A 19,738-nucleotide genomic window follows, 5' to 3' on the forward strand; every position below is an offset into this window, starting at 1 on the left:
TTCCTGGGAGGATCGTCCTACTGTGTCTTCTGGTATCAGAAGTTCTCAAGTATTCCCCATACCTTTTTTTTAATCAGGAAATGCTGAAGTGCAGCAAGAATTCAGAAGGTACTGCTGAATTGGAAGAAGCCCTGGCCACGATGCTTGATATCATCAAATCAGTAAATGATTCCATGCACCAGATAGCAATCACAGGATATGAGGTAATTGCTGCTGCTGTTCCTACCCTGGTCTGAGCCATCCCATGCTCCTGTCATCACTGATTGTGCTGTGCCTGTGGCTGGTACTGTGCTTCAGGGAGCCTGTGCCACATTCTGGAAGGATGTCACTCAGTTGTGTGTTGGGATGACCAAAAATACATCTCAGCACACCTGTCATGTGGAGCTGGGGTGTGAATGTGGCATAATGGGGCAAATGCAGGACTTTTGAGTAATTGCACCCAAAACTCATTTGTAGGTAAGAGGTGCAAGTGTGGCAGAATTAAAGAAATTTGCTGAAATTTTGTGACTCCTGTGCAACTCAAGTGTTTTCAAATCTTTTGCACTTAGGGAGAAAAATTTGGCTTTCATTTAAAGTGGGTAATGGAATCCATGCCACTGATTGGCAAGCTTGTTATCTGAAATGTGAAATAACAACCACGGTACAAATCAAAGGGCACAAATATATACCTCTGCAGAAGCTCCATTGAAGTCATATGACTTTCAAGAACTAGATGACTACATAAAATGAGCCCTTAAGTGAGAAGTGGAAGTGATTGACACATAAAGGAGAAACAAGCTTGGCAAAATGAGGCCTGAGAATCATGTGGTTGCCCTTTTTGAAATAGCTGCAGGGTAAAAATGTCAAGAAAGAAACAATATACTGAGTATTGTTCAAAGAATTGTTACATCACAGTAACAGGCTTTAATCCAGACAAACTATTTTGTGTGAAATCTGACTTCCTGAGAAGGTGTTGGGGCTATACAGATAACGTCTGAGTGGGAAGAGTTATTCTGTTTTTCAGAATGGGAGTGTCCTCAGAAGTTTTGATTTCTATAGTTCTATTCTGTGAAAGTGCATCTGCATCTGGTAGCTGAGGAACCCATGCCTGCTGCCAGCATGACTTTATAAATAAATTCAATGCTTGCTCGTTTAACTGCTTGTCAGAGATCCACTGCTGCACACAGCTGGAGATGCTCCTGTGACTGTGCATTACCTTTGGGATGAGAATGTGAGTTCTGCCTGCAGTAGCTGGACTGGGTTGAAGGTGAAACAGGCCACCTCATTTTACTGGTAAACACTGAATAGGCACAAATAAATTAAACAGCACATACTTAATCCATTCTGGTCATGGCTGAGTCTGATCGTCTCAGATACTCATTTTAGAAAAACTCTTTAGAGCCTGTACATTGTTATTATTGCAGACTTGAACCAGTCAACATGGGCATGGGAAGCTCATGGATGCAGCACACCTTTTAGCTCCCCAGTTTCCACTGTTTCTTATTAATTCCCAAAGAGAAAGGTAGATTTCCTCCTGTGTTTCTCAGTTTAAATGTATGTACTTACAGCAATATAGCAAAAAAAATTGTTTTGAAACAGTTCTGTAAAGGGAAAAGAAGAAGAGCTTCTCTAAGAGAGGTAACATACTCTCCTGAGCAGGAGGATTTATCTAGATTCCTGTCCATATAAATATTGAGGTCATCCTTTTGTTTATTCCTTGCTTTAAAGCTAGAGTAGTTTTGTACTCAGGAATTCAACAGAAAACTCCTGTTCCTTTTCAACTTTTACTTTTGAATTTTCCAGCCTTTCATGAAATGCCAAATAATAACTCCAAGGACTAGATTTTTGCCTCTGCTTTCTTAGCTGAACTGCAAAACCTGGCACAGTGGGACATAGCCACTGCTTAGCCAAATGATGACAGCCATCCTGAGATGGTTTGCTCCATGATTATTAAATGGGGTGAAAGTGTGAAAGAGGATGCACCCAATAATTTCTTCTCCCTGTTCCACCTGTCCCAGGTGCTCAGCTGTGGTGCCAAATAAAGAACTCCCATAGATGATGAAACTACACCCCATCTTGTGGAATCTTTCCCACACAGCCATGATAGAAATACTTGCCTGGAAAACGTTTCAGGCTGGGATATTATACCAGTAGCAAAGCAGGTTTTGTGATAGCTGATGAATGCTCCCAATTTCATAGGCTATTCTGTTCCTTGGACTTGGGCACACGCAGATTTGAGGAGCTGAACTCTTGTGTAAGAAATTGCTAACATGTAAGTTTGGGGTTGCTTTGGTGTATGTTTTTTTATTTTTAGGCAAAAACACAAAAAAAAAACAGGATAAAGCTTGGAGAGCAGATGTTTTAGGTGTGTTTCCTACTATCATCCCAATATTTGTACACAATCTGGCCTAGGTAGTTTGTCCATGAATTATGATGAGAAATTCTTATAATTTATCATATGTATCATTCAATAAACATGGGATACTATGTATTGCTCTAACAGGGAATAATTATATTTGAGATAGCGATCAAATCCTCCACTTTAAATAAACTTCCTTTAAGATAAAATATTGCTGTCCACTAGCAGAAATTACCAGAAACTGTATCCTCCTATTTGCTGCCTACAGTGAAGAGAATGCAGTGCTTGTGAGCTAATATTCAAAGTCTCCTGTGGGATTGCTGCAGACTGCCATCCCTGTCTGTCTCTCTCTCTGCAGTGGCAGCCTCCCACTTCACTCACTATTATCCCAATCCCAGGTTCAAGGTGGGAGAGTCAGGCCTGTCTCAAGGGCTGAACTGAGCTTCTGGATCTCAGTGCCATATTGAACAGTGCCTGGAGTGACAGGAGCCTCTCACCATTGTCAGAACCATGTTGAAAAGATGCTTGTTTTTTTGGTTTTTGTTTTTTAATTTAGCCTTGCGTATCAATGTGCTTTTCACAGGCTTGCCAATTATAGCTACATGCACATATAAATACAAACACTCACAGTCCTGTATGCACAAAGATCCAACTCTATATATTAGAGATGGCAGACTTTATCTAAATTGCTGAGGTTTTCTGAATGGTTTGGAGAGTCTAATAATACCCTGAGTGTAAGAGTATCTAATAAAGCTCTGGTTTTGCAGTTGAGTGTAGGGTAGAGGACGAGGGATGAGAGGGAGAACAGGTTGGAATTCTTAGTAAAAGAAATTAGGCAGTCCCACTTGGAGCCAATGTCTTCACCTTATAATCAACAGAACATGCAAATTTTGAAAATAAGTACTTTAATAATGCACTGGGCTTATTCCTTCAACTTATTATACAAAGCATTCCTTAGAAAACTTGCTGTTAAGATAATTATGATTATCATTATTTGTTGAATCCCATTACCATACCATTGCCATGTCTTATATCCACATGTTCCTCCACTCTTAACACAGAATTGGCATCTGAGTTAAATATTTATGTCAGTTGAAGTATTTACCCATCAGTGGTCTTCAGACAAGAGCTTCAATTTGGAAAAGTCTATCCAGTTCCTGCCTAGTTTCAGTCTTCCTCAGGTACTTTTATGGCTCCTTGGTGCATTCATTCCTTCTCTGCCCAAGGCTGTGCAGCATTGCATAGTTTGCAGAGGGTGAGCCAAGAAACTATTGACAAAGCTTGTAAAGACTATTTTGAAACAGGAGGGCATTACATACCTACATAGCTCTAGGCACTGATCCGTGACTTCAGGCATTTAAGCTCTTTCAAGGTTTTGCCCAGAGATGGAGGAAACTTGTACAAGGGTGGAAACTTGATCTTCCAGAGTCAAAGCCTTTGCTTGGGTACTGGTCTGCACTGGGCATTCCTTGGAGTCAGGAGCCTTGAAACCCAGTTTTTGTCAGAAGAAGCTTCCTCTGAGGTCATCAGAGGGGACAGCCTGTGTGTCACATCCAAAGAGATCCTGAGATGGATCTTAAATGCTGACTATGAGCAGGGAGACAAACTGGGAATTATGGACATGGTACCAGTGAGTTTGTGGTTACAGAAAGAAACCATACAGGCTTTGCCAGGGGACATGCACTCTCCAACACAAGGGATGCCACTGCCTGGAATCTCAAACACCAACAGAGGAATGAATTGTGCCTGGGACGACCCTGGTTTGAATGTGATGTATGCTCTCTCTTTTCCTTGCTTGCTAGGGGGATGTCAGTGAGCTTGGCAAGCTGTTGATGCAGGGTTCCTTCAATGTATGGACTGACCACAAGAAGGGGCACAACAAAGTGAAGGACTTGGCTAGATTCAAACCAATGCAGAGACACCTCTTCCTCTATACAAAAATGCTACTTTTCTGCAAGAAACGGGAGGAGAACACCGATGGCCATGAGAAGACAGCTTCATACAGCTTTAAAAATTCATTAAAGGTAATAAATGCAGTAATGATAGAGGAGGGAAATAAGTTTGGTGTTCTCACAGGTAGGGATGTGTCCATATGGGGATTTGAAGAAGGTGTATATATCTGGAGCTGTCTTGCACCCCTGAGTAAATGACAGCTCCCATTTAGTTTTGGGCTGGAGACAGACCAAGCCATATATCCTGCAACTGCAGATGTGAACCTTGTTCTTTGCAACTTGAAGCAAAGGAACACTGTGTGTTCTTGCCCAGCATCCCATAAAGAGGAACCAGACTGAGTGGACCTGCATCCATCATTGTTCTGCCCATGGGCATCCTCCAAATGCAGTTCTGTTGCAAGTTTTACTATTGACACAGTTGAGTAGATATATTCTGTGAGAGTAACAGCTACAGATGAATCAGTGCAGTAGAAGTGCCCTTTTATTTGCAAGAGTGAAATTTCCAGATATGAGACAGGACATTTTAAGGTGGGAATCAAGTAGGCCACATTTTCCCTCTATAACATTGGTGTGACACTTGTGACTTTAGCCAGCTAACATGCTCCAAACTTATTACAGGTACCCAGACAGGAATTGTAACAGAACCTGGTCCAGGGCTTGAACCAATTAATATAAACATTTGAACCAATTCATATAAATATTTCAAGTTTCTTCCTGTAGAGATAGAAGGAATGGTGGCATAACACTACCTAAATCTTTAAATAAATGCTGATGTGAATGTGAGCAAGAGGCATGAACAAATACAAGAGGAAGATGAGAAGTTGGTTAGGAACAGCTGAACTTCAAAATTGTGATTAAGACTTTTTAATTTAGGGTATCTAGAATTATTTTCTTCAGGTTTTTGCTGTCATCTGGACTTGCAGATTGGTCATTAAATCTCACAAAGCCCTATTCAATCCCTCATCCTCTCCCACCTTAAAAGGTCAATGATGGCAAGTGAAAAAAGAGGCTTCCTAAAACTGAAAATTTGTCAAGGTGAACAAGAGCCAGAATGGGGTTAAAACTGATCCACAGTTCAAGCAATAAAAGAAAAGAGGATAAATTCATGATCAGACATTAGCTTGGGTTAATTTTGAACATTCTTTTTTTCCTTTAGCAATCAAAAAGATGAATGGCAAATGAGATATTGAGAAATAACATGCTCTGAATTTTACTTTTGATGACTCCCTAAGGTGTCAGAAGTGAATGCAGCCTTTAAAAAATGCTTCTCAGAGGATCAAGTTTAAAGACTACTGGTATTTTCCAGATTCCAACTTCTTCTTTTCTATTTTGAAATAGATGAGCACTGTGGGCATTACAGAAAATGTAAAAGGAGATAACAAGAAGTTTGAGATCTGGTATAATGGCAGAGAAGAAGTCTATATCATTCAGGTAATGACAATCCTTTCTGCTTCCAAGAGCTATACTTCCTTTCAATTGAATTGTTTTTAAGAATGTTCTTACAGTGTCCTGTATACTCCAGAAACAACAGCCATTGAAAGCTTCATTGTTGTGTAGACACTGAAAAGCTAAAATAAGAAGTAAAGTAATGAGGAATTTCTTGGAATGCTAGAAGAAAAGCAAGGACAAGACCTTAGGTTTGTGGTAACTTCCATCCTGAGGAGTGTCTGCTTTGCTCAAAGCTGGCCACAGTGTTCCAATCCTTGGCAAAACTGAGAGCCAGTGTAGGTCAGGGCAGCCCAGTGACTGGCAGTGTTTTAACTGGATCTGCTTTGCCTTGTTCTCTTTTGTTCTCAGGCATCTTCTGTTGAGCTGAAGAACACCTGGATTTCAGAGATCCGCAAAGTCCTGACAGGACAGCTGGAAGCATGCAGAGGTAGGGCTCACAGAGTGGGAATGTGTCCTTCCCTCTGTAGCTGTGTGTGACAATATGGGGCTGGGACAATGCCAGCCAGTACCACCAGTGAAGCCAACAAGGACCAGCTGGGCAGTTGCAGCATTGCTGGGATTTAAAGCCATGCCCTGATCAAAGAAAATTTCTTGGACTTTTATAAATGACATAGATAACTATTCCTTTCACAGTTAGTCCAAGGAACATGGTTTTCCTCTATTGTCCCTCTCAAGCTACAACTCCAGAAGCATCCTTTTACACCAGCATGTGAGGAGATGAGGTCTGCACTCTGTGTCTGCTCACAACACCTGCATCAAAAGTTCTCCTTCCACATCCGTGACTGTACACAGCAACTGCCCCTCTGTCCTAGTGTTTGCTTTGTTTTTTTTTGGGCTTTGAAGGTTTTTTTAAACCTTGTCACCCACCTTATGTTCTAAATGTCAGCTGTCCCATCTTTCCATCTTAGTGACCTCCCTGTAAAATATGGTTAATGACATTTCCCGTCTCTCACAGAGATGTCAGTATGAAGGTGGCTTGTGACATGTTCAACACCATGAATGACTGAAGCCTCCTAAGCACCTAAGATAATGACACCCTTTTTCATATAAGATATTGAATCCTAGACAGACAAAATTCAGTCAGGTTATTTCAGATAGTACAAGAACATAGTGATGATAGATATCATAGATGCTATTCTATTTATTCTCTTAGGACAAAAAGCCCCACAGACTTTTCCTGGATCTTGGCATTGCTTCTCACCTTGGTCTGTCATTTTCTGCTTCTCTCATACACTCATCTCTCTTCAAAGCAACGTCAGCAAAGCCTCTCCACCCACATCCTTTAAATTCCTAAGCAGACTTTGTCCGAGGTGGAAACCTGTGTCTGTGCTTTAATTTTAGAGGTCACCTCTATTTTAATTGTCTGTTTCAGAAAGACAATGAGTTCTTACAACCTCCTTAGGTAGAAGGAAACAATTATGAACCTTAGCCTCAACAATTTGATCCAACCCATAACAATACACTCATTTACAATGTTTTCTACACTGGTCTTTTGTTACTGATCTTTTCTTCATCCTTTCTGCTTTTTATTCTGAATTTTACTGTGATTAGTTCATCAGGAACTGCTGAGGAAAGACCTCAAGATTCTTGTTAATGCAGTTTCAGGACTGGATCTAGAGGCTTTTTGTTATGGTTTGTAATATTTACTTCTGAAGTATAAAAGCTGGTGACTTAGGCTACCACAGAAGAGTTGCTAATGGAGAAAAATGTACATATTTAATAGGATAGAGTGCTAGTCCCCCATTGGTATTTCTAGGCAAAGGAAATTAAACTTGTATGTTACCCAGATGAGCATTTGTGAAGTCTCTATAGCATACAAGACCTATTAGCAAGAGTTACTTTGCATTTTCCAGAGAAAAAATATACAGGAATCAAGACCAATTGAAGCATTTTTAATTTGATGTTCTTTATTGTGTTGCCCTAAGATCATACGATTCTAGAATATCTCGGGCTTCAAGGGACCTCAGGTTCTCACAGTCCAAGATCCTGCTCAGAGCAGAGTCAGTTATTGGTCAGACAAGGTTACTCAAGACTTTATTCAGTCTAGTCTCAAGACCATCCAAGGGTGACTTTCATCCTACTCTATGGGTAAAGTCAAGTTTTCCCTTATTGTGAATTGAGCAGAACAGCAGTCAGAGGGTACAAATTTGATCTCATATGCTATTGCAACTCTTCCCATTGCCTTTTCCCAAATGATCACATTAATCAAATCCCTTACTACAATAACTGGTGTCAGGAAGCACATGCTTTGTCCTGTGGTTTTAAACTTTCTATTTCTAAAAACTCACAAAAGAAGAGGCCTTAATCCACGACTGGATATTTTTACAATTGAGCATTGCAATGGGAGAAGGAAGAGGGATATATTTGTTTGTTTGGCTGTTTTTTAATGACTGTTGTTAGGAGTTGCACAGGGGGTTGGAATGTTGGAGGGAACCAGCTGAGATGAATGAGTGAAGGGCAGAGAAGGTGGCCACAGGATGCAATAAATGGTTTAAAATATGGGTCACTGGTGTCCAAACACTTGGTGTGTGCCCAGCCCTGTCAGATATTGCAGTCAGCATGGGACATTAACAAGGCTTTGGGCAGCACCTTGATCCACCAGTCCCAAACATAGCTGTCCCTTGCAGGCAAAGCTTAAGGGATCTGTCTGAGGCCATGAATCAGTTGCAAATCCCAGAATGGAGCCACTTCCCACTCACCACCCAGCATGGGCATTTGTACCCCACCAGCAAAGGACTTAAGTTTAATCTTTCAGTGCTGCCCTGTCCCCTTGTCACTTCAGTGATGGGAGGTTCATCTTTTTTAGAGTGAAATAGTCCAGGGATCTCAGCAATGTGAGAGTTTGAAAGCAGCTCCTTCCATTGCTTCCTCACTTCTCAGTGTCTGACTCTCCTGGTCCTGAAATCCAGGCTCTGAGCAACTGTCTTATAATTTTTCTTCACTCAGCATTTACTGGACAAAGTACAAGCCTGTTGCTACTTGTGGCCCTGCAAAAAGCATGAACAAGTAGCATATGAATAACATTTTCTGATTGCTGTTTGCCCAGGATGCTGAGCAAAAGAATTCTGCAGAGATATGGTGATATATTCTGCTATGTAGCTGAGTATGTAAAAGGACTGATGGATGTGTGTTCCTAAATCCAGGAAAAGCTGTGCCACAAAACTTGTATTCTGGGAAAAGGGCCATTGTGTCCTTTCTCTAGGACCATACCTTGCAGTTAGTTAGGAAGAGATACAGAGAAAAGGGAAGGTAGCAGGGTAAGAAGTCTCTTTAGTGGTGAAAAAATGTAAGTAGAAGAATTGTTCCGTGAGCTAAAAGGTTTCATGAAGACCTTAATACGCCTTTCTCTTCAAGTACAAGCATTCCATTTTGATTGCAGTGGCAGACAAAATCTCTCCTCTCCTGTTTCTCTCTCCCTCCTTCTATATAAACATAGTAGCAACTTACACATTTTGGAGCAACTTCTTTTTACTTTTTTCTTTAACAGAAGCAAGTCAACTTCACCAAAGAATCACTGAGAGTGTGTATCATGCACCAATGGATTCCTCCAATGCAAGCAGGTAACCACAGCTGCCTTGACATATCAGGGTCATGTTTTGTCTTGTGTTTGTGCTTTTGCAGTACATAAGTTCTTAGGTTTTTGTGTTTAGCTTCCTGGGTATGAATTTACTCAATTGTCTTCAAAGTCTTTAAAGATATAAAAATACAGATAAAGGTTTGCTTAAGATAGAATAAATATCACAATGCAGAATTAATTTCAAATATTAACTCAAGTTTAGACAAAAAGTATTGGAACATTTCCAAGATCTTAAATGGAGCTGTCAGCAAAGTTTTGTAATGACCCAGTTGCTGGACAAGTTTAATGTAAATTGTCATGGGATATCACTGTAAAATTTTAGCAGGATCAAAACCAGGAGATTTCAGTTAACAGCCAGCCTTTGAGAGTTGTACAACTCAATGCAAGATATATTAAACAGATGTAGTGCTATTAATCCTGCACCATTTTTTCTCTAGACTTGGTTAAATTGCTTTGTTCAGGGTTCAAGGGTGGGAATCTTAAAGCAGAAGCACCTTGGGGATATGAGAAAATTCTTCCAGTAAGATATGAAGTGCAATCGCAAAAATGTTTCAGAAGAATCCAGATGTGTTGTCCTTCTTATAGGGTTCTTAAAGTGAGATTTTCCAGAGCAGAAATTATAGACAAAATATGTCAAGAGAAAATTAATTAACTCCAGGATGACAGACCATGTGATCAGCTATTTGTCCTAGAGTGGATTAAACTAAAGAAAAAATGAAGTGTTTGTTGCCCTCACTCTGCCAGCTGTGCCAGAAAAAGAGGTCAGATGCTCAGATGCTCCTGCTCCAAATGCTGGGTTATTATAGGAGCAGGAGGAATACAGTGAGTCTTCATGAAAGAACAGTGCTCTGGGCTGTGGTGAATGGCATAAAGTTCAGGGTGTCCCATTATCTGTACTATGTGTCCCCAAGAGGAACAGGAGCAGCAGAATTGCAGCACCAAGCCGGCTTTGCAGTAGTGGATGTGAAACGGTGGATGCAGAGCTCCTTGGACTGGGGAGTCCTTTCTGCTCCTCTTCTGGGATGCTGGGTGGAGGCAAGGAGGGGAAAAAGCTGGACTGTGATAGGCAGGATGTGGCACAGCCTGTGCTCATGACTGATGTGACCAAGCAGCCCCAGCTGTGAGAGGTGCTGGAGACCAGTGGAGACAGCATTGGTTGAAGAGCAGCCAGCATCATCAGTGCTCTGCCAGCAGAAGGAGCTAATTAATCACTGACATGTTATCTACTCCTGGGTTGCCCATGTGTGACAGTGACTCTGCTGGAATTGTCAAACCTCTGCTCTGACAATGGGGAAATCTGCTTACAGGATGCTTTCCCTTCCCCAGGCTCTATCTGTTCCATGACAAAGATTATCCCCTTTACTGTTTACATGCCACCAACATCACCTGGGACTGAAATTCCATGAGATCAGGCGGTTCTGACTTGGGATTGGAGCTAAGGTGTTGGGAAAAGGGACACTTAGAGACTGTGTCCTTAATACAGGCAGTTACTGAGTGTCCCTAAGTCCTGTTCAATCTATTTCAATTCTCCCTCTCTCTCCAAATTTGTCCACTGTTTAATTCTAAAATAGGATGCCCTGTGGTATCTATTGCTGGTATGTCTCTCTCAAGGGATGGTTGCTGCATTTCATTGATAATGAAATGATCCCTTTGTATTGTTTTCTAATCTATTTAAACATATGAAACTTAAATAGTCTATTGTTCTAACTGCCTAACTATCTGCTCTGTTGGAAATGACTGGTGCAGTCATACATCCATGTAAAAATATCCTGTGAACATGGATAAACACAAACTCTTGGAATTTGGCTGCAGATGCTGTTTCAGAAAAGCTTGTTTATTTTTTTGGTGTCTTTCTCACAGCTGTAAATCTTTAACTCTGTCAGCTGTATGTTTCACAGTTATCCCAGCCTAGCTAGGAAGAAAGAGACAAAATAGAATGAGGAAATGTGAGCATTCTTTGGATTTGTTCCCATATTTATTTTGAGCCCCATTTTGTACCTGACATTAGTCTGCAAAATCACATTTTGATTTAGTACAGGAGGTAACAGAGACCTTGCTAAGGTTCCATCAGAAACAGGTCAGAAGTTCAAATGCAAAACAATGAGTCCTGGATTGCTTTATATTAGAAAAGGTATTTACAGATCTCTAGCATTTGAATTTAAATTTAATTTTTTAATCATATCTCAGATCTTCCCTTACAGCAGAACAAACTGCTAAGTGTAGCAGTTCACTGTTAATTGTAAGCAGCAGTTTAATTGCTGATACATGTCAATAACAAGCACCTTGGCAAAGAGTATTTCAAATGTGTAGATACAATGATTTGTGTGGAGCAGTTTGCCAAAGATAACAGTCAAACACTCAGATTAAACCATCATATATTTGCATAACAATGAGGATAAAGAGCCACAAGAAGACCTTGCATCTTGAATGTCCTACGAACCTGGGACAGGGTCACTCATCCCATTACAGACCCAAGGCCAGTGCTGGGCAGGTTTGTTAAGGAGGATCCTCCCATTTGTAATTCAGCTGCAGACAGGGATATCCCACTGGGATTCATGTTCCAGAGAGCAGAAGAAACAGAAGTTGGGGAAACCAATAGAATTCATAAGTTGCTCTGTGCATGGTGTAACCTCTACATGACCATCCAGTATCCATTTCTCTCCTGGAGACAAATGTATTTATGCTGCAAAGGATGGAAAATCTGGATTATCTTTTCTTACCTGGTTTCCTACTCCAAATTCTCAAATCTGTTGCACTTGCAAAAAGAACTTGTGCAGACAACCAGCTTGTTTCTCCATTTTTCCCTTCTCAAATCTGATGAAGCACATCCCTCACTGTGTGGTGTGGAGAGGAGGCAGGATGAGTTTTTTCCACCACACATGCCTGCACAGATGCAGGCTTTTATAGCACACAGCATTTTAAAACCAGCCCTTTGTTCATTAGGCTTCCATGTCTGAGGGTAAAAAAGAATTCTTAGTGCTCAGTGCTTTATTAGATATTAACCAGGGATGTTACTATTTCTGTACTTTTTTTATCCCAAGGTATAGCAGGAAGTCATCAAGTATATATGAAAACAAATCTGAGGCATCAAATGTGGATGCATCTAACAATAAAAACAGGAATTCCAGTCCCAGCGCCAGACAAAAGAGAGGTAGGAGTTCTGACAGAGCTTTTGCTTCCAAAGGGTAATGTTTTTATATTTGCATGTATTTCTGGGGTTTGATGGGAATACTTTAAATCTATGCTGTTTTAACCGAACATCAAAAAAAACAATGCTAAAAAGCTGAATGGATGTACCAAGAAAATTTGTGAGCACCAAAAGGCATTACCAGTTTAGAGTTTTTAAGTCTGAGTTTTGATGCTTTAGAGTGTTCTTTATACAACTTGTGTTGTTTAAAAATAGAACTTAGGGGACAATAGCATGTGTGTTTTAACCTTCTGCATCCTGATGAAGCTGATTTCTAGACATATTTAATTTAATTTTTTTTCTACAGACTTTGCCAGATGATTTCTTTGCTATAAGTCAAGGAGAGTTTTTTTGCCTCCTTTGTGTATATCAGTTCTCCCCAGGTGTACAGTAAATAAATCCACAGGCAGTCACAGAAAGTCCCTCCATTATTTGAGGCCATAAGTACAATAGATCTACTATACAACAGAGGTTAAAATAAACACTATAAAGAAACTGAATCTCATCTTACAGTAGCAGGAACAGAAAATCTTTTGATAGCAGTTTCTCTTTCAGGCAGTACTTCCTAATGTTGAACAAAGAATTTTCTAGTAATATGAAAAAAGAAAATTGTGAGGTCTAAAGACATTAATGCCCAAATGAGGTGTAAGGTAACTGTGCCTTTAAAAATAAAGATAGTAAAAAAGAAAATGGAATAACTGTCATGGAAAAATGGGCTCTTCTCCAAAATATTTTTCATTGCATTACATTTTCATGCTGGGAAGAAAGGTTATGGATTCTTCATTTAAAACTTAAAATCTTAATCTTAATCTTAAAATTTTGTTTCAGTAAAATTTTATTTTTAAAACATTCAGGCTTTTTTTTTTTTTAATTTAAAAAGTGTAAAGATAGCTTTTGCTTTTAAATTTATAAACCCCATTTTAAAAAAAAATTCCATGAAGATTACTAATGCTTTCTAACTGTCCAGCTTACTCAAGTGTGGGAACTGGGATCACATTCCGTGCTGATTGTCATTCTTCTGTCTTCTGCTTTCCCATGAGCAGCTCCTCAGGGCTCTGGCTGGGATCCCACTGGCTCAGCCCAGAGCATCCTCATCCTCTGGTGGGTGGCTCTTCCTGCAGAGCTGGGCAGTGAGTCCATTCTTGTTTGGTGTTTCGGGTGTCCTGTGCATCCTGAACTGCAAACCTCACTCTGCAGAGCAAGCAAAATGCTCTCTAGCTGTTCCACCAAAACTCGAGTTTGTGTCCCTGTGAGGCACCTCTGGTTGGGGCTTTGCAGGGGGCTGAACTCAAAAATGTCCCAACACCCTGCACAGAGCCTGGGGCTCTGCCAAAACTGTCTCTTTGTGCCACCTACTGCCTGTAAAATGCTTCCAATATCAGTGTAGTTACTGTGAACACAGATTATTTTGAAATATTGGGGAGTTTCTGCAGTACAGAAGGGGAGGGTACTTTTGACAAGCTATTTCTGTTTTGTTACTCTTATTGATAAGTGCCTGTGGCAGTTTTCTAATGTAAACCAGTGTTTTGTGTGGACCTGACTAGTGGAGTCACTGCCTTGAAATATCATGGAAGCAAATCCTGCAGGAACCTGTGGGGACCCCCTGCTCAGAGCAGAGTCAGCTGCAGCAATTTGCTCACAACCATGTCCATTTGGGTTCTCAACAGCTCCAAGGATGGTGACTCCATCATTCACCATGGGGACGCTGTCCCAGGTTTAACCCCTTTCACAGTAGAAAGGTTTTTCACATTTTTAAATGGAATTTCCCATATTTCAGTTTGTGCCCATTGCCTCTCTCATCCTTTCACTGGGCTCCACTGAGAAGCATCTGGCTCCATCTTCTTTATTTTATAAGATCCTCCTGAGCCTTTTCTTCTCCAGGCTGTGCAATCACAGCTCTTTCACTCTCTCCTCATGATCATCATGATCTTCACGGCTTTCACTGGATTTACCTGAGTATGCCCAAGTCCTGAGGAGCCCAGGACAGGACAGCACTGCAGGAGTGTCTCTCTTGTTCTGAGGGGAAACATCACCTCCCTGAACTGCTGGCACAGCTCTGCCCAATGCAGCCCAGGATGCTGTTTGATTTCTTTGCCACAAGGATGCATTGCAGGCTCTTGTTCAACCTGCTGCCCATCAGGACCTGCTTCTTATTATACTTGGAAATAGTTTCCAGGGTTATTTGGTATATCTACAGAATGAAGGAAAAGGTTTGAAATAACTCAGGTGGAGACAGCATGAGTTTAGACACCAGTGGCCAATGCTCTGCTGGTGCTGAGAGGCTGTGGGGACTTGTGAAATGCAAAGGAGTCCCTCAGTGTAGTGATTCAATTGCAGAGCTGAAGAACTAACACAGGAACCCACCCCTCTACACATGCACTGCTGTACTCCCTGTAGGACTCTCTGATAATTAAATGCTATGGATTTTCTTGCCCTAAGAAAATAGAAAGTAAGTATATTTTATGTACCATTTTTTGAATTCTTTATAAGCTACAGTATCTGTACAAAGATTGCCTGGCAGTGGGAGCAGCCATGGCAGGGAATGGCCCACACAGATTGTCTGAAAACCAAAGGCCTCACAGCTGAAGCCACTGCTCAGAAGCAGCTCCTCACGAGATGCAACTGCCTGGCCCAGAGCTGGCACTGAGCACTGGGTAGAAGGAGCTGAACCACAGTGAAATAATTCTTCTGTGTTGTTAAAATCTGTTCATCTCACACCCACCTATGCATGCAGACACCTCGGATCCTGGATTATCTTGGCTGCAAATCTGGAAGTGATGGGATGCACTTTCTTTTGGAAGCACAGCTTGTCTCTCTGTTGCTTGTCTGTCAGTGTGGAATCCCTGTCTCTTCGTGTTCCCTTTGTACTTTTGGTCTTCATTTGTCCCTTTAAAGATTTTCATGTGACAGCCTATGAAATAAAGAGGGGGAAAATATATTGGCTAAATCCCAAGGCTCACAACCGGGTACCCAACACGTGGTTTTTCTCCAGCTCCTTTGCCATAAACCTTCTGGGTGTTATCTGCCCACACCAAGAAAGGAACAGATGGAGGATTTGGCAGGAATGTGTGGATCTGGGGGTTTGATCTAGGTCCACCTGTTTCCTGCAATGTGAGTAACTGAGTATCTTTCAAGCCCAGAGCCTCAGGACCTCGATCCATCTGTGACTGATCTCTGCAGAGGCAGCTGTCAGACAGCATGGCTGTTTGTTCATGCAGGAGCCTGGCACGTGAGCTTTGCTGGCATGGCATCCTTACATCCCAGCAAATCAAGAGATCAGTTGCATGACTCTGCCAGCTTCAGAGGTTTTAGAAAGGCTTCAGCAGGTAAGGCTGAAGGTGTACCAGCCACAGGGCTGCTGAGGGCAGACTCTTCGGTGCCAGTGCTGGATTGCAGAAGTGGGACTGCTCTCAACACTTGCATGTCCTGCACTGCAAGGCTTCTTCTCTTATTTCTCCCTACAACTCGCTGTTCCAACCAATGATGTGTTTCCATAACAGGAGGCACTAGCTTGCTGCTAAATTGTATTTTCCTTTGATAAGAGTTACCTCCCTTCACCTGTTATTCTTTGGTTTTGTTTTGTTGTTGTTCTCCATTAAAACTCAGTGAGCCAAACTCAACCCAGGGGCTCTGTTTGGTTCAGCTGGATAACTCACCCTGACCTCATGTCACCTTTCTAATTGATTAGCTCTTGCTCAGGCTTGAACTGAATCAAAATCTATTTATTTTGAGTTGTCATCCAGTGCTAACCTTTCCTTTCCCATAAGCTGAACAGCTGACCCTTCCTTCCTTATTTCTCTTCCCTCTCCCTCTCTCTCCTAGTTGATGCTTCCAGCAGCCTTAACCTTGAGCGCACAGCGCTTGCTAGAAAGCGATTCACATTGCAAGGTCTTTCCAACCGCAGAGCTCCACCCAAAGGTAAAATCACCCATGCAGCATTTGGTCTCAGGCCATCTGTCTCCTGCACTCCCACAATGTTCTCTCCATCCCATGGTGCCATCCATCACCATTTCCTAAAGTGCTGCTGCATCTCACCCAAATGCTCCTTTCTGGTGCACACAAGTGGCTCCTCTGCTCCAAGACACCGTCACCAAAAATTGCTCCCACAGCAGCATTGGCAAGGCAACCTCTGGGTTGGCTGGTTTGGTCTTTTGCTGGTGCATTGTGCAAATAACATTTGTTTCCAGTTTCTCTCAAGGGTCAAATGATCCACTGAACTTCTTTCAGCAGCTTACAGGCTTGAAGAAGGATATCATATCTGTTGTGCTACATGAGATTTTAATGTGTGAAATCATTCATTGATTGGATGTCTTTGTTTTTCCAAATATTGTTCAGCTGTGGCCTAGTGGGGAACAGGAAATCTGGGGTTTTATTCCACTTAGTTTTGTTATATGACACTGTAAAATGCTGTGTTTTGAGTACTTGTGCATAACTGTTTAGTAGGTATCCATGAATAGAGAGCATTTTAAGTTCCTGTGATGGCTGTACAAGGAAGAGACTTTAGAGGAAAGAAATATGAATAGAAATTAAATTGAATGACTACTTACATCACTTTCTGAAAAGATACTCTAATTACTCCCTTAATTGATTTTGTGTGGCTTTTCTCCTGTTCTGACAAATATTTCCTCTGTGACACAAAGGGTTAGGATGCAGTGATGGAGAGCGTGAGCATCATAGGAGGAAGAACCAAGATGAAAGCATAAAAGCAGAAATACAGAAGCATTAAGTTATAATTGATAAAGTAGATAAGAATGAACCAAGAGTCTGCACTGCTGAAAGATTCTGGCTACAAGATTAAGAGTGCATGTGGTAGTGAGGTTCAAGATGGACAAACAAAGTTTAATGTCTGAATATAAAAATAAGCAGGGTTTAGATCTTGTGACTCAGGAAAATCAATGAAAAAACACAGATTTCAGAAATAATGCCATAATTTTTGCAAGTTTAGATCTACAATTTTGTTTGGGGTCCCTTTTACTTTTTTATTTGAGTTTTTCCTTGTCATATGAAATGTCTTGCTTTGTATTCAGTGCTCCAGGCAGTGAAGCACAGCTCAGAAGAGTTTGTACCCTCTCTGCTGTAGGTATTCTGAGTTCAAAGCCTTGTTGGGTCTGGTTATTTGAGATTCCTGTGGAACACCTCTTGCACAATGCCCCATTTCACTTTGTGGTGCTGATCCGCTGCTGACCTGCTCCTGGCCAGAGGGAACCACTGGCAGACAGGCTAGGTGGCCAGCAGAGCATGGTCATTCCCACAGGCAAATCCCTGCATGGGCTGGCTGCTGGGGCAGATTGGGAGCTGGGAGAAATGAACAGGGAAATGTCTGCAATCAGCTTGTTCTGCTCCTGAACATTTTGTCTAAAGGTTTTTGTTATTGGCCATGGTGAAGGATGGTGTGTTGAGCTGAGCGTACTTAGGTTCAGACCTGTTGTGTCTGTTCCTGTCCAGAGCACATAAAAAGGAAGGTCTAAACAATATAACCAAATATTTAACCCAACTAACTAGGGTGAAAATGAGATTGAGTATCAACTGGCAGTGGAGCATGGATGCTTAGAGAAATGCTGAACTGCCTGCCTAGGCTGGATATGACAGGCTGGAAAATGTTGTATATAATCACTTTGGTGATTTTTTGGCCAAAGGAATGTTGATGTCTGCAGAAGAAACTTTAGCATCCTGTGCTCCATCAGTGCAGAGATCCCTGAGGCAGCCACCCCAGAGCTGGCACCAAAGGGTATTGAACGTCCACACTCAAAGGACCCTGCATCTCCCCACCCTTGGGTCAGCATTAACCATCCTGGTTTGCAGAGCCAAGTCCATATTCCTTGGGGTGGGCACAACTTCATCTCTTAGTGAAATGTGGGAAAGCTGTGTCTTTACTCCTGAGCAGACTTAGAGAAAAGGCAGGATGCTAAATAAGGAAACAAAAATCTACTATGTAGCCTTCACTTTCTCCAAGCTAGTATGCAGTGGTAAAGATGGAAGCTCTGAGAATGTTTTCAGGCATTCACACAGTTAAATTTTAGAAATGACAAATGTGAACTCCAAACCTTTCATGCTTGTTTTTCAGTGTATTTCAGGTCAGTCATCACAGAACAAGCAGTTCAGTGTCTAAAATGATCCAAACATCATCTGTAGACACATACCCCATTTGAGCCATCATGCCATTTCTCTGTGTTTTGTAGCTGTATTTGGACACTGGTTGGTTGCTAAAATAATAATTGGCATAAATCTCTTTCCTGAAGTATTAAAATTGGTGCAATTGGAATTGCTTTGAAAATATGTTCATAATAACACTTTGTGTGCTTTTCACTTTGTTGAGGCTATTTCTCCTGTCTGTTTTAGAGGAGCAACCTTTCTTTTCTTTACCCTTTTCCAGCTGCAGCTTTGCTTTGAACATCTTTTACCCTCAGTGCTTACTAACCTCTAACCCTGCCCTGCATTGCATCTGTCTATTCTCCCAGATCCAGAGTCTAAGGACAGAGAAGTTACCCGTCGCTTTTCCCTAGCCTCCTCCATCAGCACCACAGTTAATGCTTCTGCTGTGACCAAAGGTACTGTCATGCTGCTTGCTTAGCTCCCCTCTCCCTGCCTGCTGCCTGACACATTCACCTCCAAATGCTGCTCACAGAGAGAGTGCCTCAGGCTCAGCTTGTACAAAGGCAGGAGGTTCCAGTAAAAGAAGGGTCAGCACCACTGCAACACCTGCAGGGAGGCAGGCCAGGACATTTTGGATGTGTATTGAGGTGTGCTGCCAGCACACAGACTCTTCCCAGTTTCTCCACTGTAGGCTTCAAAAAGTGTTCCTGGTGTCCATGGAAATGGGATTAATTTTTGGCTGATATGGGGTTAGGTTTCCAACTTCTTCCTGGTTTGGATTAACTGATGTTCAATCGAAATTATTTCTCTGTTTCCTTAAAGCTCTTTAGAACTTTTGCTTTCAAGAAGGAGAAACTGTCCTCATTGCATTGCAGATATCAGATAGCAAGAAAGATGATACCAAACCAAAAACAGAGGAACAATAGATGCCAGTTTTAATTATGTTTAGCAATATCACTGTTATGATTATAAACTATGTTTGTAGGGAGATTTTTCTGTGTGTAAGGGAGATGGGTGCAGAATGCACTGAACTCTATGCAGTTTGTATGGGAGCTTATGGAAGTTTTATTTATGTGCTTTATTTAGCTTTAGAAAAGGCACTTTTACAAAATATAAGTTACTGTACTAGTGCCTAGATTTAA

At 41.5% G+C, this 19,738-nt stretch overlaps 1 protein-coding gene across 8 annotated transcripts in view; it reads left to right on the plus strand.

Annotated features, from left to right (window-relative positions):
• Positions 1-19,738, plus strand: part of MCF2L2 (MCF.2 cell line derived transforming sequence-like 2) — a 157,080-nt gene that overhangs the window by 124,355 nt on the left and 12,987 nt on the right. For 4 of the 8 annotated variants that reach the window (XM_015637655.3, XM_015637653.2, XM_015637654.2 and 1 more), the window contains exons 21-28: positions 78-203; positions 4,141-4,362; positions 5,629-5,721; positions 6,088-6,166; positions 9,227-9,299; positions 12,358-12,467; positions 16,326-16,421; positions 18,962-19,051. In XM_015637655.3, the coding sequence (XP_015493141.1) occupies positions 78-203; positions 4,141-4,362; positions 5,629-5,721; positions 6,088-6,166; positions 9,227-9,299; positions 12,358-12,467; positions 16,326-16,421; positions 18,962-19,051 (889 nt within the window). The remainder of the gene's footprint in view (positions 1-77; positions 204-4,140; positions 4,363-5,628; positions 5,722-6,087; positions 6,167-9,226; positions 9,300-12,357; positions 12,468-16,325; positions 16,422-18,961; positions 19,052-19,738) is intronic. The other 4 variants (XM_015637659.2, XM_015637660.2, XM_015637656.3 and 1 more) reach the window with 3 other exon arrangements.

Source organism: Parus major, chromosome 9 (assembly GCF_001522545.3).
Source record: "Parus major isolate Abel chromosome 9, Parus_major1.1, whole genome shotgun sequence".
Lineage (NCBI taxonomy): Eukaryota > Metazoa > Chordata > Aves > Passeriformes > Paridae > Parus > Parus major.